General features: G+C 40.1%; 1 protein-coding gene across 2 annotated transcripts in view; it reads left to right on the top strand.

The window, feature by feature from the left end:
* The window catches only part of SH3BGRL2 (SH3 domain binding glutamate rich protein like 2), a 48842-nt gene that overhangs the window by 12786 nt on the left and 12239 nt on the right, over positions 1-23817 (top strand). Inside the window, exons 2-3 of one of the 2 annotated variants that reach the window (XR_012622631.1) lie at positions 11931-12116; positions 22712-23261. Coding sequence is in view for 1 of the 2 variants with exons in the window: in XM_074819705.1 (XP_074675806.1) it covers positions 11931-12116 (186 nt within the window). In the remaining variant the exon portion in view is untranslated. The remainder of the gene's footprint in view (positions 1-11930; positions 12117-22711; positions 23262-23817) is intronic. The other variant, XM_074819705.1, reaches the window with a different exon arrangement.

Genomic DNA, 23817 nt, shown 5'->3' with positions numbered 1-23817 from the left:
AGTAGCTGTCAGGAGAAAATAGTGAAAGTATTGACAGCTTTATTTCACAAACTTGTTTTTCAAATTCTTTGTAGCCTTTTGGAATCATAATATCTCTGATCCTTCAGGATGAGAAAACAAATAAATGCAAGCATAGTCCTTCTTAGGGAAAGGCCAGATGTTTTTTTCAGGTGTCCAAGGGGTCACAGTTGGGTGTAACTGGGTGTTGGGCTATGGGTCCTGAGTGACAAAATACAGAGGGTGCAGCCCCATGGGTAAGGTAGGAGATGGCCAGCAGGACTTACATCTTGAGCTAACGGAACTGAGACCCCACCCAGATGAAATAAGGCTAATTACTTATTATGTCTCATGGGCTGCTAGGTGTTTTTATCCATTCTAATAGATAAATATTCCTATGCCACTGGGGTTTGATGCTTAAAGCTAATGAGAAGGAAGAAACATGACCTATTTTTTTTAGTGCCAAGAAATTTGCTTTTATATCTCATTTGCAGTAAGTACAGAAAATACAGCTGGGGATGCTTTATTCATTTTGACAAAACAATGTGACTGATAAATACATAGAACTAGTTCACAACACTTTCAGTGCTCTGCTGACTCACCACATCACAAAAAAAAAAGACAATTGTGTGTTTTCATCTTAAAAGTTTAGGTGATAAACATATTACATAATAGGAAATGTGTGTGTATTTCTTGTTAGGGGGATTTTTTGTTTTTAAACTTCTATTTTTCTTTGCAGAATTTAGAATAGAATAGAATAGAATAGAATAGAATAGAATAGAATAGAATAGAATAGAATAGAATATTTCAGTTGGAAGGAACCTACAAAAATCATCTAGTTCAACTACCTGATCACTTCAGGTCTGACCAAAAATTAAAGCATGTTATGAAGGGAATTGTCCAAATGCCTCTTAAACACTGACAGAGTTGGGGCATCAACCACCTCTCTAGGAAGCCTGTTCCAGTGTTTGACCACCCATAAAGAAATACTTCCTAATATCAAGTCTGAACCTCTCCTGACACAGCTATCATGCATCCTATCACTGGATACCAGGGAGAAGAGATCAGCACCTCCCTGTCCCCTTCCCCTCCTCCAGAAGCTGTAGAGAGCAATGAGGTCACCCCTCAGCCTCCTTTTCTCCAAACTAGACAAGCCCAAAGGCCTTAGTCCTCCTCATAGGACATTCCTTCCAGCCCTTTCACCATCTTTGTTGCCCTCCTCTGGACCTTTTCAAGGACCTTTAACATCCTTCTTAAATTGTGGGGCCCATAACTGCACAGAGTACTCAAGGTGAGGCTGCACCAAGGCTGAATACAACAGGATAGTCACCTCTCTGACTGGCTGGTTATGCTGTGTTTGATGCACCCCAGGATGTGATCTGCCCTCTTGGCTGCCAGGGCACATTGCTGACTCATACAAGTATTATAGCATTTTCTTACTTACCAAAACCTGCTTGTAAAACTGCTCTCTTCAGTGCTATTTCAGTGAACTTTAAACAATTTCCAAATATTTAACACATTTAAAAAAATAAAGAAACAAAACATAGTTACTGTGCTTTTCTTCCCTCCACAAAATCATAATTCTACCAAGCAAGCTTGAGTCACATTAACAAAGTGATATCTCTAAATCCCTGCAGATTTTCAGCTCTAGCAGTATTGGACTTCCATGTGCAAAACACCAAACTATTCCCTGCTCTCCTAACTCTGCAGGAGGAACTGTGAAATTCAAAGATCAACTTTCTGTTCATCTCTGCAGGACTGAGTACTGAGTTTCCAATGGTTCAGAACTTGACAGTTCTCAACTACCGTCCTGAACTGGGACTTTACTGGGATGCAAAAGATATACTTCAGAATCAAGTAACTTAGAGAAATCAAAAGAAATAAACATATGAATAAACATAATATAGCATGGAGATCAAAGAACAACTTGCATTTAATTAGGAGGTACTAAAGAATAGCTGAATTAATAAGGGTTGCAGTTATCATACTTGTATTTATGTGTAGTATACATTTTGAAAAGGAAGATAGATGTAGCTTGTTAAAAGGGTTTCTTTCATGATGCAAAATACTTGCTATAAATATGCCACTTTGACAAAAGAGAATAGTATGAGGAGGAGTAAATGTAGAATGCTAAACAGGAGATTTAAATTATTCTCTGGCATCTTTGAGAGGTTTCTGTTGGAAAAATGCATGAAAATAACACTTTCTTTTTAACTACTCTCTTGAATTACTGAAACATATGGTAAATTACAAACAAAACCATCTATCTATCGCAAGAAGTTAGCTGCCAGCTAGGGTTTGAATTGTTGGTCTTTTGAAATGAATTATTCTAGTCCTGCAGGATGGTTGCATCAGGAGAAGTTTTTGATAGCTGAGAATATGCTTTATGAGTCCCTGAGATCTTCCAGGCTGTGTAAAGTTTCTCTTGTCTTTTGTGCTAGCCACTAGGATCCACAACCTTGTTTAAAAAAAACTCCAAAAAAGTCCTACCACATAATTCTAACAATTTTGAAACTTCTTGGCTCACTGTTGGCTGAAACATTTTTAAAAACAGACCAAGTTACCAGCATGCTCTGGGAATCTGGCCTCTGTTTTAGCTAAAGGCCCAGCTGAAGAAGAACCAGTATGCCTTCCCAGTATCCTCACAAGAAAACACCTATGACTAGGAAAGATCCTGTATCTGTAGCACAAATATAATTTCAAGTGTGCATTTTGTCAAATAGAAATGTAAAAGTTTTCAGGATAGTGTAATTTCACAGAATGGAGCTCTCGCTGAAGGTTACAATCCAAACTGGCAGTAGGTTTTGCAAGCTTCTCTACTAGAACAACCAACAGCGCATCCTGACCTTCAATCTGTCAGTCACCTGCTGCTTGCCAGGCTAGGCTGGGAATCCTCTCACTACGTTTCTCAGTCTGCATGGAGTCCTCTGGCTGCTAGTTTGTCAAGGTCTCTCTGATTTGCAGCCGCCTGCCTGTACACTCAGTGGGACTTCCAAGTTCTGGTTCAGTTCCTGTTGCAAAGTCTTCAAGTTTTACTTTATTTTAGCCATTTTTTATTTCCACAAGCAATGCTGGTTTTTTGGTTTCACATTGATGCAACAGAATACAAATTCATGTCATTAACTGGAAGACAGATCCAGCCTCAGTGGTGTTCTTATTAGTCTTTTGATGGGTCTCATAGCATCTGGTTTCCTCCAGTCCATCAGAGACTCACATGTAAGTGGATTTTCAACACTGTAGGAACACATTGTTCCTACTGCAAGAAGAAAATGATGATAGAATCACTTACTTCATTTGTGTACATCATTGGCAAGTCTTGTTTCCTGAAATACAGAAGAAATCAAAAGAAGTAGATTTGGGAGTGACTTTAGAGGCTTTCTCAGCTGCAGACGGCTCAAAGGCACCCTGCATGGCACTGCCTGTAGCTGATATTTCTGTAGAACCTTCTCATTTTCCTTTCTTGGTCTTTCCCCTTTTTCTGTTTGTTCCATTTCTGTCTCTCCTTTTCCCTTTATGCTTACTGAAATAATACGAAGTAAACCCCTGAGCAAACTCCCATCACCTCTTGTTTTGTTCGGTGATAGATGTATTTGTACTCGCTAAAGACTCCTTTGTGTTTGAGTGTTACCTTGTTACTTGCACAGAGAACAATGGTTTGTTACAAACTATCTGAAATAAGAAACTTCCCTCTTCAGCTTGTAATAGACATGCATACACAGAAATAGATTTAAATGCATTTTATCATAGTGAAACATCTGACAAGGAAAATACGAGGTTAGCAGTCATTAGGCATGGAGCAGTTTACTGTCTTCTGTAGCTTTATAGAAAAAGAAAATAATGTGTTTTCCTCTGCTGACTGCTTGTGATTAGGAGTCTTTTAAAAAACAAACCTGGCTCAAATTTTAATTGCATTTCTGAAATACTGGACTCTTTCAAAAATACCAACCATATAGCACAGAGGTAAAGGTGTGCAAATTGTCTGGCTAAGCAGTGTCTCAGCAGCTCCCAGGGACTTTCGAACTTATTTTGCATAAAGCTGAACAGATTGCCCTCCCAGTTCAGTAGAGTATTTCATACGGCGTGTCCTTAATTATGTCTGTGTGCAAGTGGAAGATTGCTGCTAGCAGGAGACCAGGGCAGTGCAGGCTGCATGCGGCCACTCTTCAGGGACTGTTCTATTTCTTTTCAGATTGAAAAGTTCTGTGGTCAGTTTTTAGGATATTGAAACATTTTCTTGAGGATGAAACATTAAAGATGTTTTTAGCTATTTGGAAGACTGTTCTGAGGAGACTGTATTTTCCTTCTATCACATGTAATGCAATATTTGCTACAGCAGGTAGCCACTTACTTTACTTTTGGGAATAGTTATGCAGTGCTGATTTTTTTTAATTTTTATTTTTAAAATTTCTTTATTAACCTCCTTCACCTCGCCATAGCTTCTCATCTCCTTTCTCCGTATGTACATAGCTGAGTTGTATTTTCCTGTGCCAAGAACAATGAATTAATCATACGAACTTTTGTAAAGGTCTGTCACAGCACTGCCATCTCTCTGCCATAAAAATTGCCAGGGGTCAGTTGCGCTCTCCTTTCCTAAGCCAGGCAAAGGAGAAATTCGTCAGAAAGTCTCTCTTACTACAGGTTGCAAATCTAACAGGACCATGAGGATTTGCATGTCAGCCTTGTGCGTGTGTGAGATTTTCATTGGGTCTATATGAAAGCAGAAACAGAGCGGAAACAGAATAAAAGAATGCAGATGTTGTTGAGTGTGTCTGTAGGAGGCATTGCCTCCTCCTTGCTTTTCTGAGGAAGGTACGTGTAGGTTTGCAGTTAACACTGTTTGGAGTTCTGTTCACTTGATGGGGTTAGGGCTTGCATCTCTGTTAGAGCGCAGTGTCTCATTATCTGGGAGTATGTGTTAAGCCTTATCTGTATGAGAAGTGAAGATTAGTAATACTCTGCAGTAACTATATTACATCTGTGTTTTACACTGCAACAGTCCCTTTGGTTATGTTTGCATGAGTTGTAAAGGCAGAGGCTCCTGTTGGGTATTTTCAGCTGTGGGAATGAGCTGGAGTTTGTGTTTATGTAACACAAATGCTGTTTATGCAGTTCATATTTCAGATACCTGTAGCTGGTCATGCTTCAGCTTCTGCTGAGCCATTTTCTTAGGGTGCGGTTTTGCTACTGATATAAACCGATGAGATTGTGGTGCTGACATTATTGATGCTCCTTCCCTTGTTCCCCTGGTTCCTGCATTATGCTTGTGCAAGGAAAGCTGCAGAAGCTGCTTGGCAGGAGGGAGGAACATTGTGTTGTCTCAGTGACAGCCAGCGGTGAGATCTGCTTAGCTGTATCATCAAACTGCACCCTAAAGGTGCCTCTGCCAAATACAATACATTCAGTTTTCAGCTGAGTCAGTGAGTGGATAACGTGGCTGCTGCAGTTCTGGAGTAAGGGCAGGCATCAGGGAAGAATAACCAGTTTGAAAGAGAAGGAAGGGACCCAGCAGGACCATCTCCATCTTTAGAGGCACAGATCTAGATAGACATATGCCAGTCTGTGAAACAAGTCTTTGAGGTGGACTGAGACATGCACTCTGTTTTGTTTTTTTAAATGTCAGACTTCTAAAATGTGTTTGTGATCTGTCAAGCCAGCTTAGAAGATACTAATCATAAGGCCTTGTTCTCAGCACATGTGGTCTGAATATTTTTTGGGGTGAGATTTTGTGTTAGAAAGCAGGCTATTTGTTCCTGGGATCTGTCTGGAATGAGTGGACAGTTCAGGTTAGGCATTTGGTCCCTTCAGTTCCAGGTAGAAAAGGCCGTAGGACAGTCAGTGCTACACATCTCATTCACCAGCCAATGCACTGAATGGTACCTGCCATTCCCTCCACTTGCAGGCAGGAAGACTGAAGCCCAATGAATGCCTTATCTCCAGAAGGTGGGGGGTACAGTCCAGAGCAGAAGACCAACCTCCTGCATCCACTTTGTGGGCACCAGATACTCAGCAACATGCCTGCTAACACCGTGGAGATCTGAAACTGAGAATGTGTCTGCTTTGTCCCAGTTATATTAACTGGGCTAATGAAAGAAGTTATCTTTAATCATGGTTATTTTACAGTTCCTATTAATACAGCTACTTGAGTCATCTTGCCTATAGTGTAGTAGAACTAATGTTCATTTATCCTATCTGGGTTAGATAAATCCTGGACTAGTGAGATTTTTGCAGTGTATTGAATATCTTGGTTAAAATAGTATAGAATAATGAGATGCTGCTGCTGTTTAATAGTGGAGAGACCACATGTTATGCTCCTCTGGTTCAGCAGCTGTCTGTAGGCAAGCCTTTTTAGTACAGAAGATCTTCTGAAAAGGTTCAGGAAGCATAGAGAAGGAAAAAAGAAGGAAATTGTGACCTGTTGGAAGTGATGAGAAGCTTCCAGGGAATTTTGGATAGAGGATGTGATCTGATTTTGCTAAACTGCTCCAGTCTGGAGATGATTTATGATGGTAACATCCTCATTTTGTCATTCTGCTGTTAAACAAGCAATAGGATTTCTCTTATTACCAGAGATCACTATTCAGGTTTGCTGAGAGATCTGTTTTTCCTCCATATTACTTGTGTGGGAAACAGAAATCTTATAACAGAAGAGTTTTCAGTCTAGCCAAAGATATAAAAAGAAAGCTGGAAGTGAGGTGAATTCTGAACAGAAGCAAGCAAATATTTTAAGTGAAGGCAGTTATCTAACTATGGGAACAATTTGCAAAGACTAGCAGATTCTCTGTTATTATCAGTTCAAGAATGGAGCTTAGGGGGAAAAAAAATCCAGAGAAACTCTTTACTCCCACAAGGAATTAATTCAGGGATGCTGAAGGTCAGAACAGATAATCCCAGTGGTCCCACCTGGCCAGGCCTGAGTATGTCTTTGAAGTATTTCTCCAAAGCAGTCTGAAAGCGTATCCTCCTGTTACCTGTTGCAAATCAGTACAAAGAAATGAAAACTAGGGCAGAAAGACTGGATACTTTAGCTACGATAGACTTTCTTTATAAATCAGGCTACTGAATAAGTGATTAGCTCTTTTTAACAGTTTTGTATATCAAAATGGACATCCTATTTTTGCCGCTTTTTAATCCTAATAAGAAGACCAGATATAAATACTGGGATAGAATTGAGATGTCCCTGGGGATTTTCTGTCTTACTTTTGTGACTAGAAATAGAGATTAACAGTAAAAAAAACCCCAGAGAGATGATGTTCAGGAAACAATCACCCTGCTAAATATATGGGAGACAAACATCAAATTATAATAGTAGACTATTAGCTCTATCAGAGTTTTCTTCACTGCGTTAAAGATAGATTAGGGTCATATCATATAAAGATTTTCCTGCGAAACTTCACAATGGATATATATTTTGATGGTGTATCTTGCAGTGTATCGTGGTGTGCTGAAAACATTAAAACCAAAATATTTTCATACCGTAACATTCTATCCTGTAAGAATACAGGTGCTTTCTCAAAGTGGTGTATGAATAGCCACAAACCGAGTTTTTTGGAACATGGTACCTCTGATTATTTGAATACTCTTTTCAGGTTCCCTTCAGTTGTAACACACTCTGGAAACCTTGGAAGCAGTAGGGTACAAGGCTAACTTTCACAAAGAGGACTAAAGTATCCGCCTCCATATCTTGTCAAATGAGGATGTATTTTTCTCCACTGGGCTATGTTTTGCTGATTAAGGATACCAGTTAAACTCGGACACCAGAATGAAAAGAGTAGGCGTATTTTACTGGGGATATCTAAATAATGTAACAGAGTAATACAGAAAACATGCAGTAAGAAAAGGCAGAATAATGCACTTAAAGCAAACAAACAGAAAAATACAGGCTAATGCATCAAATCATTACTACGTGAGAGAGAGAATAGTGATTAAGAAAGATACCTCACCACTTGCATACGTTAACATCACCCAGATCCGCAGACGCTGGGGAGCCCCGGTTACAGCGAGGATTTGGAGAGCCTTTCCCGGCAAGTGGGAAGTCCTACACGGTGTTTCCACCCGTAGGTGAGGCATCCAAAGTCACTGCAAGCGGGTCCAGCCTTATATACTAGAGATCAGCAAGCCAGAATAACTGGCACCTTTGTTTTGAGCGGAAACATCTGGTTTCACTCTCCAATTAGATTCCCCCAGAACCTGGTCAGGGCTCAAGGAGGATGCTAAGGGAGTTTCACTGCTTATGTAATTTATTTATGAGCAAGGATACACTTCTGGTCACAAGGCTGGACAGCTGGCTCCATGGCCTTGTTAACTTGCCCCTACACAAAGAAGGATAAAAAATACATTTAAGAGAGACATGTTTTCGTTACATTCATCATCAGTAATGAGTATATGATAGCTAAGCTACATCTTTCATTAATAAGCATACATATTTCGCTAATGACTACATACTAAGTTAGCAGCTTCGGCTCAGGGCCTGTTGTTCAGGCCTCAGTACTTCAACACTTTAGCACTTTTAACATCAGCATAGGTGGGTTGTTGTAACCTAGTACAATACCTACTAGCACAATGGTTATCAGTTATAAAATATACAGGATTCATCTATAGGTCAACTCTGGCTTGGGCCTGTTGTCCAAGCCTTAGTGTAGCTTCAGGCTCTTGGCAGGAGCTCAGATCCTCTGCATGGGCTAGTGAGAAAGGGAGAAGCGACACTCCTTTTTGTGCTGTGTTGTCTTTGCTCAGTATTTCATGTGGTCAAATGCTGGGAGTTTTTAGGGCTTAGAGTAACCACAGATGAGAGCTGCAGGCAGGATTGTGAGGCTGACGCACTCCTGCGGCACAGATCCAGTTGTAGAGGAAGACAAAGGTCCTGTGGTTTTCTTGGGGAATAATCAGCTGGCTTCTGTTGTGGCAGATGCTCTGAGCATGCATCTTAAACAACAAAGCATAATTTAATAGGATTTTAAATGTAACTAAAGCTCTTGTTTCAGTTTACAGGCTTGAATCAAATCACTTGGGGGAGGAGAAGATGCTACTTTTTTCGTTAAAAGTTTTCAAGGCATTTTGTTTAAATTTATGCAGCTGGCACATCCACAGCTGATAACTCATGCAGATGTCATGTGGAGAATTGCAAGGCTTCTGGCTAAAAAAAACCCACCCAAAATTTATTTCACTTCAACATCTTAATTAGTTTTATAAAAATAAAAAGGAGAGATTAGGAAATGGGGGTTTGTGGGAGAAGTCTTATGGTGTGAACAATAAAGTATTAGGGATCTGATTAAATCTAAGTTGCAGTTAAACTTGTGCCCAGTGTACAGACTACTGGAAGACAACAGATGAAAATGGGTACATGTAGATACGTGCGTACTGGTATGTGGCCTGGGCCTGAGCAGTGGAGAGCTCTGGTACTGTGAAACTGTTAGAAAAATGGTCGCAGGCAAAGAGAGCTTTGGCCAAGGCTAACTTACAGTCTCATAAACAGTTCATGGCTATGATTTAGATGTTACAGTGTGCCAAGGATCGTTCCTAATATACAGTTTGCATGCAGCCACTCTGAGAGGGTGCAGGTTTAATAGACTTGGCCAGATGATGCCATTTGGCCTCAGGGCCAGAGGGCTGGCCCAGGCACTATGTAGTTTGCTAGTTGCTCTGACCAATGTAGGGGGGAGTTCATGTGATTTTAGCAGTACTCCACTATAAGGAAATGACCTCTCCCACACATCATTTTAGGCATCTCATTTCTGTTTGAACAAAAGGACATGGACCTGTTGGAGCAAGTCCAGAGGAGGCCACGAAGATGACCAGGGGGCTGGAGCACCTCTCCTATGAGGACAGGCTGAGAGAGTTGGGGTTGTTCAGCCTGGAGAAGAGAGGCTCCAGGAAGACCTTATAGTGGCCTTCCAGTACCCACAAGAAAGCTGGAGAGGGACTTTTTACAAGGGCATGTAGTGATAGGACAAGGGGTAATGGCTTTAAACTGAAAGAGGGGAGATTTAGATTAGATGTAAGGAAGAAGTTATTTACTGTGGGAGTGGTGAGACACTTGAACAGGTTGCCCAGAAAAGTTGTAGACGCCCGCTCCCTGGAAGAGTTGAAGGCCAGGTTGGACGAGGCTTTGAGCAACCTGGTCTAGAGGAAGGTGTTCCTGCCCATGGCAGGGGGGTTGGAACTAGATGATCTTTAAGGTCCTTTCCAACCCAAACCATTCTAGAATTCTATGAAATGCTTAATATTCTTGTTAAGAAAATCTCAGTGTCTGTCTCTTTTGGGCCTCTCTTGCAACAGAGGAAATTATTTTTGTCTTTCACTTCTACATTGACAACAGAATTTGTCTTTGCAATTTTTAGGGAGATAGTAAAAGGCATGTTATTATTGGTACCAGCAGTGATGATGATGTGGTAATTTTGCTGTTGTTGATAATGCATTATTTGCACACAATTTTAGGAGGTGCCTTCTATATGAAAAAGTGATCCTTTCACATATGCCTAAAAAACCCCAGCAGTATATGTAAGAAAAGGAAAGAGATTAAGACACTGATGTACAAATGTACTATGCAGCTCACTTCTTATGAAAGACAGTAATCATTTAAGAGCTTTGTCTTTGCAGTTTCTTGGGATGGGTACCCTCTTATTTCAATGAAACAAAGATTCCATCAGCATTACCTCCAAATGTCATGTATTTTTGTGGTGCATTTAGATAGGCAGACTGGGTTGTGTGACAAGAACAACTAGCACATACACTTTAAAAATCCTCTGATTTCCAAATAGTATCTAGGTCATACGATACCCACAGGCATGATTCATCCACCTGGGCTTTATGCCAGTCAGCAACTGCGTGGATCTGACACTCCAGGAGTACTGTAGAATTATTAAAGCTGTATTTTCTTTCTTCAGATAATGCTGTTGATGATAGCTGTAAAAAATACAGCATATAATTTATAGTTCCTTCTGAAGGAATTAATTTCGTAAGTAGATGCAAAAAGTACAGTATGGACTGAAGAGAATGCAGAGCAGACCTAGCTGCATGAGCTCAGGTACCTTTCCTCAGCCCTACAGACTTTTATTTCAAAGGTTGCTATTTTGATATCAAGTCCTATTTGAGACAGAGTAGTCTTCACCTGAGTGTATCTGCTTGAAGCCCAGCTAGCTGTTAAGGGTTGATGATAGCTGCAATGAGCTAAAAACTGCTGGTGTTCTACCTCTGTTAGGCTTCTGTATAAAGATGATAATCTCTTTGAGGGGCAGAATCCCCATACATTTAACTCAAACCTCATGCATTTTTTTTGCAGTGAAGTTAATTTTCAAGAGATAAGATCATGTTTATTTTTAGGCATGTGTGTTATGCAGACAGACACTCTTAATTAAAGATTCAACAGGCCTTGCTCAGGGAACTGTTGAGCTGCATTTTAAAAGATGTGTAGGTGTCTAGGAAAACAAAAATATGTGTAGCTGGCATGTTTTTTTTTCAGATGTACTGACATGTTTATCTCAATGAACACATACAGGAGTAGATTCTTCTGGGACTTGCCGGGTTGCTTACCTTGCATTTCTAGGTGCCTGTATACTTAAAAAATGTAGCCCCTAATGACTTTGAAAACGAGCTGCCTCATTTAAGTCCTACTTCTGAAGAGTCCCATACAGATTATTTTTCTTTAAAGCATCTTTAGAGGGTAAAGACTGAAGTTCCCACAGTTGAACTAAAGAGAGCCTTCTAGAAATGAGGTGAAGAAGTATAACCTTTGCCAACTTGTAAAGAAACAGCAGTGTTTAACTTTTAAGAACTTAAAACTGAAAAATATTTTCTCCTTTGTCTTCCTGAGTTTGTGACTTCCCATCCCATGAAAGTGGGGTAAGAGAGGAGGAAATTTCTCAGGTTTGTAAGCATGTCTGGGTTATGGTGGACTTGCTCTGAGTGTTGGGTTTTGTTTTCTTTCTTTCATCTAGATAAAGAAGAGGCAGCAAGATGTGGTGAGGTTTCTGGAAGCCAATCGCATAGAGTTTGAAGAAGTGGATATCACAATGTCAGAGGAGAAAAGACAATGGATGTATAAAAATATTCCTGAGGATAGGCAGCCTGCACAAGGCAATCCACTGCCACCACAGATATTCAGTGATGATCGGTACTGTGGAGTAAGTAGTTGTTATGGTTGTCAATGGATGATATATCAGTATACCCTGTTGGCCATTTAAAAAGCTGGGACTTGCTGTTGAGCTTTCTCTAGCAGTATCTGAATTAATGGTGATAGTTTGGGGCAATAGGATCAGGTAATGATCATAAAGTGAAAATTCAGATCGTTCATCTGTAAATCCTAATGTTGTCTTCAGCTAGTGGATTCCCTCCATGAATGTAAGAATTTGTAATGTCACATGCTTCGTGTACAACCTGTTGATGGTAAAGAGACCAGTATAAGCTGGGGATTTATGGTTTTGTTGCTATTTCCGTCTAGTCCAAGCATAAAAACTCAGAAGGATATCTTTGGCACAGTAAATGAGAACATTGGCTAGATTGAGTTATATTGTCATTGTAATTAAGCTCCTTCTCTGCTGCTGTCATAGCATAAATTTCATTTATGCTCAGAGAGCCTTTATGCAGTCAGAGTCTCTAGGTTAAATGAAAACTATTTGTTGTTTGAATTGTAGAATAGTTTTATTTTTCCCTAAAGCAAAGCAGCTTGAGGCTTGTCTTCCTCTGCTGAAAGTCTGCTAAGCATGAGAGCCTGTGAATCTGACAACAGATTGAGATGATTTCTCTGATGGTATAAACCGCAATAATTTCTCCATCCACTAGTGCAAGCTGAAGTGGTAGCCTTTGATATGTTAAGAATGGCACCATATGAATGTTTTACTCTCCTGCTTAGCCAGCATGGTACACTGCAGCTCTGAGTCTTGGGCAGTGTTGTATTCTGGGGGAATCTTCCCAGAACTTTTACTCACCTTTGAACAAAATGTTGTAAAAAGACTAGAGCTTGGCTCTCTTTGCCTTGCTGCATCTTTTCATACTTCAACCGCGTGACTTGTACATCCTTTAGGATGCACGTTTGAGGTACCTGTTAGAATAGCTGGTGGGAGAAAGGGGGGTTTGATGTGCCACCCTGGCTGCATCAGGAGGTGATTGGGTAAGGTTTGTCTGTGAATTCAGCAGAAGAATGAAATGGGGAAGACGGTCTCTGTGGTTATAATAGCTGGACCAGAGTAAATGTGGGTATTGTGTGGATTTCTGACTACAGTGTGACAAAGATACATCCAAGCTGGTTCTAACTTAGTCCCTACCAGACTCAACAGTGCTGTAACAAAGCTGCTTCAGGCTGACGGATCATTCAGGTCTCCTGATAACCTGTCAACTGCAGTGCAATTGTTACTTTAATGTAGGAAGCACAGAAGAAGTGATTTAGGATCCTCTGCAACAAATAGATTGGGTATGATGCAGCAGCTAACTAGCTTCTTGAAGCAAGGTATTTAACATCCATCCTTCACATATGCTTTGTATTGGCCTTACTTGTTTGTCTCAGCAGTATAACTCATATCTTCCTACTTCCAGGTAAGAAATGTCAGTTAAAGAAATGTATCTGGGACATGGAAATGATTTTGACCCTCACTTATGGAGCAGCCCCTCACTTACAAATAACATTTACATTGTTCTGTGTGATTTTAGTTTGCCTGGGAAATACAATGTTTTAAGCTGTTGTTTCTACCCTTTCAGCTTGTCTTTATATCATGTTTTAACTTAGTCTTAGAAATTGCTGTTTGGGATTAGCAAGGAAGAAGATGTTGTGCAACATGTGAGATGATCTTGTTAATCCGTCTGCTCAGCTGATAGCCTGCCTGATTTTGGTCGAGCAGAGTTAATCCCATTACTAGACCTTACTGTCTGCATGAACATCTTTAAAGAGCAAACATACTTAGAAAGAAACTGTATTTTCTAGGAAGAAGGAAGAAGTATGTGCAGGATCTCTAACATTCATCAGTTAGCCTGCTGAATTAGTTAATGAAGTTCTTAGGTAATAGAGTGGAGGCAAAACATCAGGCAGGAGGCAAAGGAGGTCAGCACTGGAAAGGGGTTTAAAACATCACAATTAGATGAAGTCAGCAGACATTGCACATCTTGTCTCTCTTTGTCATTTCCACAGTGAATGTTTTCATATCTTTATCTTGACATAAATAACTCAAAAAATCACTATTAAATAACTTAAACTGAAAAAATACCCACTGAGTTTTCTGTTAGTTGAGTTGCTGAAAATTGTAGTTTATCATTCCTGATTTGTGTCCAGGCAGTTTCTAATCCAATTTGCTCTATTAACAAACACTGTCAGTTTTTCTGCCTGACAGTTGTACAGTCTCACCAGGAAAGTGTTTATGTATTTATTCTGGCTTATACATTGTTCTTGACAATACAGACTTACTTACAATAAAAACTGGTCAGTCCCGTTGCTGTTCTAAATGTACACAAGGCAAAGCAAAATAGCTACAGTTTTTATTTTGTTCATGTTATTTCATAGAGGTTCACAAGCATATGGTGTACGAGCCATGACTCAATGTCATGTTCATAGCCATACTGTTTTTTCTATGTTAGTAAAAACACTAATAGTTTGGGGTTTTTTTCTCCCCATTTTTTCTTTAGTAGAATGCGCTCAAGGGTATTATCTCAGAATAGATTTTTCTGGCTAGGACATTACCATTTGAAATAATCACTTTTCAGAATGTAACTGCAATGTAGAGGAAGCTTTTCTTCACTGTTTTCAGTATGTATCCAAAATGGATTAGTGTCAGCCTTTTGAACGTGTGATAGCTGGTGTAAGAGGGGAGAAAGGTATAAAAAGATGACCAATGCTTACTGAGTCACAAAATGTCCTGTATCACAGCGGGAGGGATTATTCTGGTACCAACAGGCAAACACCATGTTTTGAAGTGTGAGTGAGACCTTGAAATTTTTCTGAGTCAATGTAATCACAAATATGATCATTAATTTATCTTCTCCTTTTCTCAGTCTCCTGAGATACGCTCCCCAATTTTTCAGTAACAAGTTCTGCTAATGGATTTTGAAATAAAGTGCTCTGCAAGAACCATTTTTATTTCCTGCGAACAAGATAAGAGCTGTGAGCACACAAGAACAGAAATAATTTTACTGATAATCCAGTGCTGTGTCATAGCACTGACACTATGATAATTTACATATTTTTATGACTTTACAGTCTGTTGTTTCATCTTAGTGACATTGCCATAACATTGTAAGTGTGTGAGAAGAGAGTCTACATTTCAGACAAAACATGAACCTGCTCTTCTAATTTACAGTAGTATAAATCTGAAAATGCTACAGTTATCTTGCTCTAGTTAGTGCTATGTAAGAGTAAGGAAATGCTAGTGCCTAGTGTATCTTCCAAGAAGGAACTAATGTGCTTTGCATAAAGAAAAGTAAAGTCGACAAAATTTGGAAAAGATCAAAAAAAAGGACAAGTAGAGCCTTAGTAGGAGCTGGTGTGTTGGACTGGGTTGCTGGGCATTGAAACTGGTTGTGTCTTGCCTGGTTCCTTACAAGGCTCATCCTCAGTTAGTTTTAGTGACTCCTGCTGTAGTACTTTGGCATACAGCTATGGCATACAACTCAAATCATGGATTGTTTTCCCCCAAGATTTAATCTCCTTTAGGTACACATGGGGTTTCCCCATCCTTCTGCGTTACCCACCAAATGCACCCTGGCCCTTGAGCAAAAAGAACCCCACAAATGATTTTGCCTTTTCCTGAGGGAGGAGCAACCCACACTGTCTTTCCCAGCCACTGTTCTCCACAGCAGAGAGACTTTACCCACTTGACTTGTTTGATCATGACATTCATGCATTCATGGATAACCTGTTCAATGGCTTCAATGGTCAGGTCCACCCCTGTATCATGAGCCCATCTATACATTGCATCTCTTCCTAGGTGTCCTGATGTGTCATGCTAAGCTATGAATAGCTCGCCCTTAGGTTCCCAGTCCAGGTCCACCTTAGCCATTTCAGTTTTGGCAGCCTGGTCTGCCTGCTTCTTGTTTCCATGTTCTTTGGTGGCATGGCTTTTGGGCATGTATGTACGTAATGTACTTTTACAGCATTGCTGCTTTACCCAGGCAGCAATGTCTTGCCACAATGCAGCAGCCCAGATGGGCTTACCTCTGTGTTGCCAGTTAGTAAGCCTCTGTTGCTGTAGCCACCCCCACAGGGCATTTGCCATCATCCATGAGTCCAGTGTAGAGATAGAGTACTGGCCACTTTTCTCTTGATTTGCCTTTGCCTGTGGCAGTTTCTGTGACTTCTCCCAGACACCTTTGCCACCCAGGAATTGGTTGCCTCAGGGCGCATTCCTGTGTGTCATTCCCTACTCGTTGGTTAACCTTACAAAAAGCCAGTCAGTGGCACTGCACACACGGATACAATCTTCTGGTTACATTGGGATGTTCAATAAACTGCAGGGCCATTGCAACAAGGGTGGAAACCTCTGTCCTGGAGAAGAGGAAGATGCCATTCTTCATTTCCTCCACAAAGTGGCTCCTGCAGGAGAAAGGTGTAATTGCTAATTGTCTCCACGAGATGGTTCCCAGAGTACTGGGATGGCAGCACACATAGGGGCCAAATACCAGATTAGGCTCAAGGCCAATGCTTTTATCATGGCTCTCCCAGGCAAAGCAGAAGAAAGTGATAAACAACATGGCAAAGAGCAAAAGCTGAAAACAGCTATTAACAAGCTCTTGAGTTTGATGTACAGGAAGAATGGGAGCAAGCGACAGAGCAACCGAGGGGAAAAACAAATCAGCATCAAGAAAAAACAAGTTGACATTGTGACCAGCAATGTGAAGTAACAGCTAAACAGGTATAACAGCTGTAAATTCAGTCTAGCACACTCTGATGAAATCTGTCATTATCTTGAACCTTTTTGAGTCCCTGTTCAGGAGCCAAAAAGGAGTGTTGTGGGTTGACCCCAGCCAGCACCACACAGCTGCTTGCTCCCCCTCTACTCCCCTAGCAGGATGGTGAAGAAAATAGGAAGAGCAAAAGCAAGAGAACTCATGAGTTGAGATAAAAACAGTTTAATAAGTGAAGGGAAAAAACCTGTGATGCAAATGTAATCACTCACCATCTTCCAAGAGCAGACTGATACCCAGCCAGTCTCTGCCCAATGGCTATCTTGGAAGACAAACGCTCCCCAGTTTTTTATGACCATGATGTTACATAGTATGGAACATCCCTTTGGCCAACTGGGGTCAGCTGTCCCAACTGTGTCTTCTCCCAACCTCTTGCCCACTCCCAGCCTTCTCTCGGGGTGGCAGGGGGGAGCAGAGTGAGAAACGGAGAAGGCCTTGATGCTGTGTAAGCACTGCTTGGCAATAGCTGAAACATTGGTGTGCTATCAAGGCCGTTTTAGTCACATATCCAAAACATAGCACCATAGGAGTTGCTGGGAAAAAAGTTAACTCCATCCCAGCTGGACCAGTAAAAACATGAAGAGGAGTTCATTTTCTAAGTTTTCACTAACTAAATCCTTTACTTTCAAGGTAGCAGAAAAAATTCTAAATGCTCTACCTACCACTGTGAATTTATTTTATGCAGACAGATCCGTGATTTTGTATGTGAATTATTCAGATTTTTCTAAAGCACTGCTGGTAGGATCCAACATTGTACTAACTATTGAGTATCCTGCAGGTTAAAAACACTGTTTAAAAGAATGAACAAATAATTACTTATCCTTACTTACTTATTACTTACTGTTACATTTTTTACACAGATCATGGAAAGTCCAGACAGAAGGAGAGGTCACTGCAGATTGGTGCATTAGGGCCAGATTCACAGAGGGGCTATAGCATGATGCCAAGCACTGAAATGCCTGAATTTTGGGCATGTGGCTTCCGGAGTGGAATTAGCAGCCCCCAGCTAGAGCTCTAGCTTCTTCACGTGGCAGGTGAGGAGCCACAGGTACATGTATCCAAACAGGATCTGCAGTATCCAGAACACTGGACATGAAGAGCTCTTAAAGCAGAGAGCAAGAAATTCTGGAAATGTGATGTCTGAAATTAGGCCTGTGCCTCACACCTCCCTCTTCTGCTTTCTCTGAAATCTCCACAATTGAATACACAACCCTTCTTAGACTAGAAGTGACTCCCAAATCTTTCAGAAGAGTGGAAATCTCCATTTCCCAGTGAAGCTGCATTCTAATTTTAACCTTACAAAGCTGCAAGTTAGCACTTTGAAACAGTGACAGTTTTATATGCAGAAATCTGCCACCAATGTGAGATCGCCTGAAATTTAGGCCAACAAAAATTAAAAGGAAATCTGTTTCCAGGTGGGAGTTTGAGCTGAAGGGAAAATATTTACATAGCAGGCTGACTCTTTTTTATTCTTTTTTTTTTTTTTTTTTTTTCTTGGAAGCTGTTCATATGGTTTAGAGTGTTAGGGTAAGTCCTGTTAGAGTGCCTAGTGGGCAGCAATAGAGACAGAGATATGTGATATTTATTGTCCTTCCCTGAAATGTAATATATGGGTATCAACTCCATCAAAACAGTGAAAGCCTATAGACAAGAAAGAAATAAAATAGGCTGGTGACAGAGGTGCAGTGTTCTCGAGAAACTATTCAGTGCACCGGCAATTACTGTGTCACTGATTTCTTTGGACTGTTAAGTATCAGTCTCTTTTGTTTTTTTTAAAGATCCTGGAAAGATTCATACACATTTTTTTTCTTCCTTTTTTATATGTGTCAAATGACAAATCAGTAACTACTCACTGATAAGAGAAAGAAGAGGAAAGAGAGGATTTAAGAAAACTGGCTAGAGGCCACCTCAGAGTTTCTGTCCTGGCCTGTCATTGGGGAGTTTGTCATTATTCTTGCGCCTGCAGACACAGAGAACATGAACTCTGTCTCTCTAGATCCTCAAGCAACATGGCAGAATTCATCTTAGCATGTCTGCTGTAGTGTGTTTACTTTGGGAGCTAGGACAGTTGTGAGGCTAATTTGGTATTCAACAAGTCTATGTTCAGTTCCCTGCACCTCAGGAGATGTCTTACTCGACTCACTTAGCATCTTGGTGGTCTGGGTCTATCTTTAGAAGAGGGATAATCTCACTAGATAAAAGTTAGTGTGAACTGCTCAGAGATCATATAACAGCTGTTGATGTTTGATGATGCTGAAACTTTCTTGATTAATTATTTTTCCCATCAGAGGTAGAGTTTCCTTGTATGGTCAATATAAGCAGTTTGTTTGAAATGGGTTTTAATTACCTCTTGCAGTTACATTGGAGTAGTTTGTGGCTCACAGGTGTCCACAGACCCTAGGCTGAATGTGAGTGACTTGAAGCTAGTGACACAGCACTGTTTATCTTCCTGATTAAGCCCTTTTCTCAAGCAAGGAATATAGAAGGAAGAGCTAGTGTTGGAAAGCAATCCCTGCCAATGTGTCTTCTCCATGTTGGCAAGATACTGTTCAGACCATTCACAAGGTCTGTATGGTTATAATTTACAGGCTATGCCTGTGCTTTAGCCATCCACTTCTCTACTGCTTTTCTGTGTCCTGAGGCAAAGAGCTTTAGTTCCATGTGATATGTACTTAATAAAGGGGAGTGTGGTACCAGAGGCAAAGTGTAGACTAGCCAGCCTGCCCAGTGTTAGGGCTTAAAAATTAGAAGCTCAGCAACTCAGTAAAAATGAAATAACCCAAGAATTTTATCCTCCTCAGAGCAGTTAGAACTGATAATCAGTAATGTATTGTAGTGCTGCAGTTTAGTCTGAAGTAAAGAGTACATTCCGGTGCAGCACTGCAGTTGTCATTTGGACTCTTTCCTCTCTGCATTCTAAGCTTCATGAAAGCTATTTCAAAGTGAAGTAGCAGGTATTTTGTAAACTATCCCACCACATAAAGATGATAGCTGTCAAAGATTTGACACATCTCTGGGGATACCTTACTCTGTTTGCAGACTCTCTATTTCCTAAATATAATAATATAGGGTGTTTATGTATTTTAAAACACTTAAAGGTGACCAGTATAAAATTAGAATTGTCACATTTACAGGATATAGTAGAAAATACTGCAATTTTTTTTCTTTTTGATTTTCATATTTATTACATTGATGCTCTGCAGAACTTACGGCAAATCAGTAAGTGTGACATAATTACTAATGATTTTGTTTGGGATCCTAATTCTCCTTTGCAGAAATGGAAACTTCCTATTGTGCCATACTTTCTTGAAGAAAAGGAGTTTATTCTTGAAGGTGTCATGACTACTTTGGTTAAAGTCTTTTATAGAGGGTCAGTTCTACTAAAATATAGAATATATGATATATGGTATATATGATGAAAGGATAGGAAAGCTTACTAAGTGGCAGTAATACTCTGAGGACACATAATATTGCCCAGAATGTGGATGTAGCAGTATATTGGAACAGTATCTAGAGAAGGCCATGGCTGTTGTCAGAGAACAACCAGAATGAAATAAGTAATTCAGTGCACCACTGTTCCACTTGTGATTATGCTAATATGATTATATTCTAAGAAACACTTTGAAGATATAGCAAAGTTATAATCAATTTATAAGTAAAAATGGTGTTAATACATTACAATGCTATTACAGTTAGTATGGCTTTCTTCTTTCTTTAGTAGCTTCCCTTTTCTGTTCCTCTCTGAAGGAACCACAGAAAACAAAGGAAATGTTGAAAGATGATTCTGCCAGTGTCCAATTCCTAAAATAAACAAATGGAAGGGGGAAATCCATATTTCATTTAGTGCTCTGAGATGTCCCCTAATATTGGAATGAGTAAAATTTTCTAAGAGGAAAACCAACCAACATGTGGTTGTCATGACCCTTGTAAAGTTACAACTGCCTTAAAACATGGCCAAGTTAAATTCTGTGCATGCAGAGCTTCTGTGTGATTTGTGAAATAACATGATGAGCTGGAAGGTGCTCAAAAGGGGGAGGTGGCACCTGTTATCATCCATAGTACTTACTGATTCTGTCACTGACTCCCCTGAATATTCCCCTGGCCCGGGTGGGCATTATGTCAGTTTGAGGTCTTCAGTGCTTGCCTGGGGGAAGCCCTTGGATTTCCTGTCTTAGAGGTGAGGGATGTTGGTTCTTAGATAGTTGATGTTTGTGTACCCTGTGACAATTGCTGAATGAATGGCAGACATCACATCAGCCTGAGTTTGTCATGTACTGTCCAGACAATAGAGCTGTAGCTGACATCTGCTCCCTATTATTAAAGCCTTTGTCTCTGGAAGCCTATGACTAAAGGATTACTGAAATAAACATCTGGCCTTTAGGAGAGGAGTAACAGGTTGCTTTGTAGAGTCAATTGTATAAGCTCTTTAAAAATCCTGTGCAGAGATATTATCAAAAAGTTGGGTAATTGAAAACTGTCATGTTTAGATTGTCCTGTGTTGTGCAGACAAGATCTTCTTATTTTTGTGTATTTATATAATATTAAAAAAGACTCACACATGTACACACACTCATTCTCCAAGGAGAGCTGTGCTGCGTAAGGGCTTTCCATTGTAATCCTAATCAGATCAGTAAATGAATGTCATCTGTTCTAGAGAACTGAACTGCCCTTTTCAGGAAGGATGCTAACAGCTCATTCTCCATGGCATATAGTATGGACTCAGTAGCAAAGTGCTGATTCAGTGCATTTAAATTATGAGTTCCCCACTATTACTTGTAAGAGCAATTATGTTGCCCCTTTTATAAGGCTGGTGGGATCATAATCATATATTAAAAAAATATTGACAAAGAGAAACAAATTCAAACAACATGCCAATAGACTAATCTTTTAAGTGCTGCCCAATAATCAGTGCATTTTAAAAAATATGTATGAAAAACAGTGCAAGCTACATATGGGCTACATATTGTTTTTCTGCTTCCTGGTGTCGTAAGCAGTAAGGATTTGTCTGAGATGTTTAACAAGCTCACTCTTTCTCTTGCTGCAAGCTAAAAGCAAAAAGCAACAAAGCCAACTTGCTTGTTTAAATAAACTTACTGGAAGGAATTTTACTCACAGTTACTGTCTTTGAAACTTCATTAGATATAATGTTCTCCTAATCTCAGTTGCAGTAATGGATAGACAGTGTCTGTATAATTGCTAATTGTAAATGAAATCTACTTTGTGTTAATGTTTTACTTTGACCCAGTGCCATCACGCTTGTGTTATGTTTCTTGAAGCACAAATAATTATTTATGCTGATCTGCAGTACTGCCAATTTTAACTTTGGTGTGCAGTAAATAGTTTCTGTCAGCAGTGACAGTGTTTAAACAAGCCTCAGTGTACCAGCTTAACAAGATGCTCAGACAAATTAATTATGGCAGTGTCTGTAATCACATCACTACAGTGATCTGGTTTCCCAGCACCGGGAATACAGCACACTTAAGGTCTCCACATCGCAGCTGGGATACAGGTCCTGTTGTAGCCAAGTTAGCTTTTTGAACTTGGTAGTTGCTGTTGAGAGAAGGAGAAGCTACCCTGGAAGTGGGATTTCTAAAGAGGAGAGAATTCCCAAGGACCAACAATTTTCCTACTGGAGTAAATTGTCATAAAACCCTGCATAATTTCTGCATAATGTAGACATTTAAAAAGTTCTCTCTTTGATTAATCTGGTTTTAGAGAGGTGCAAAGCAACCACAGCACCTTTTAGTTTCAGGATAAACTGCAAGGATTCAGATTTTGAAAACAAAGCTATGTAAGTGTGAGGCTCGTGTTTTGGTTTTTTTTCTTTTACCAGCATACTAAGTGGACAATATCACCTGACTGCTGATTATTTTAAAACTGTGTAAGACGCACCCCAAGATGACGTCAGTTGCCTTAAATGTGTGAGACTGAAGGTCCATCTAGCTCAGTTTTGCCCTGGCAGTGGCCATGAGCATATACCAAGGAAAGTATACAAGCAAGTCAAACATGTAAAATACTTCTGTTGAGTATTTTCCCTGTCTCTAGCTATTTTTCTCACTTTAATATATTTAGTAATTCTTACTACATTTCTCTTTCATGAACTTCAGCCTTCTGGTGAAGCCATATAAACATTTCTCATCTTTAGTGTGCTCTGGCAATGTGCTCCATGGTTCCACTGAGCTCTACATCTAGTACCAACCATCCTGCCACCACAATGAGCTTCACAGCCTTCCTCCCATTACCACTTGGGGTAACTTTGCTCCTGGAGACATTTGCAGCCACGGCCTGCCTCTCTATCCCGTTGAGAGTCACTCTGCAGGAAGAGGGAAAGCAAAGAAGAGCTTTATGCCATGCAAGGCCAGCAAGATTTTGCTTGTCTGTGGGTAAGCTGTTGAAACTTCAGTACAGTTAGCTTTGTTTATTTTCAACAAAGCAAGAGCTTATTAGGTCAGCTAATCCATTCCCCAGTAGCTCTTAGAGCATCTTTGATGCTGTAATTGTTCTGGTGGTAAAACAGACTGTCTGTATCTTGCTCAGACTGCTTAATGGGTGATCAAGCTGCCATTGACTTTAAGGGTGAGGAGCCAGGCCTAAAGCATTTAGATGGCTGTTATCCTGTTAAGAAACCTGTTCTGACTTGAAATAGCTTTTTACTTACCTTGTTTATACTCCTGTCACTTCTCTATCCCCTCAAACCATCCTGAGATATATTTTTTTCTCCTAACTGGCATTTGTCATTCTTGGTAACCTTTCATACCCTCGTCTTTGTGATTTATCACCTGTATTTTTGGCTTTTCAACTTTTCCTGAGGGATTGAGTGTCTCTGAGTCACTGATGATTCATGTCAACTGTCTCTGTGTCCCCTTAGTTTTAGTAGCCTTAATCAGCTACTGATGTTGCCAGAATTTTATATGTTAATAATGTGTAGTTAGCAGCTCT

The sequence above is a fragment of the Strix aluco genome, chromosome 3 (genome assembly GCF_031877795.1).
Source record: "Strix aluco isolate bStrAlu1 chromosome 3, bStrAlu1.hap1, whole genome shotgun sequence".
Taxonomy (NCBI): domain Eukaryota; kingdom Metazoa; phylum Chordata; class Aves; order Strigiformes; family Strigidae; genus Strix; species Strix aluco.
Note: the sequence above shows the minus strand (reverse complement) of the source record. Positions and strands in the feature narration are given on the sequence as shown.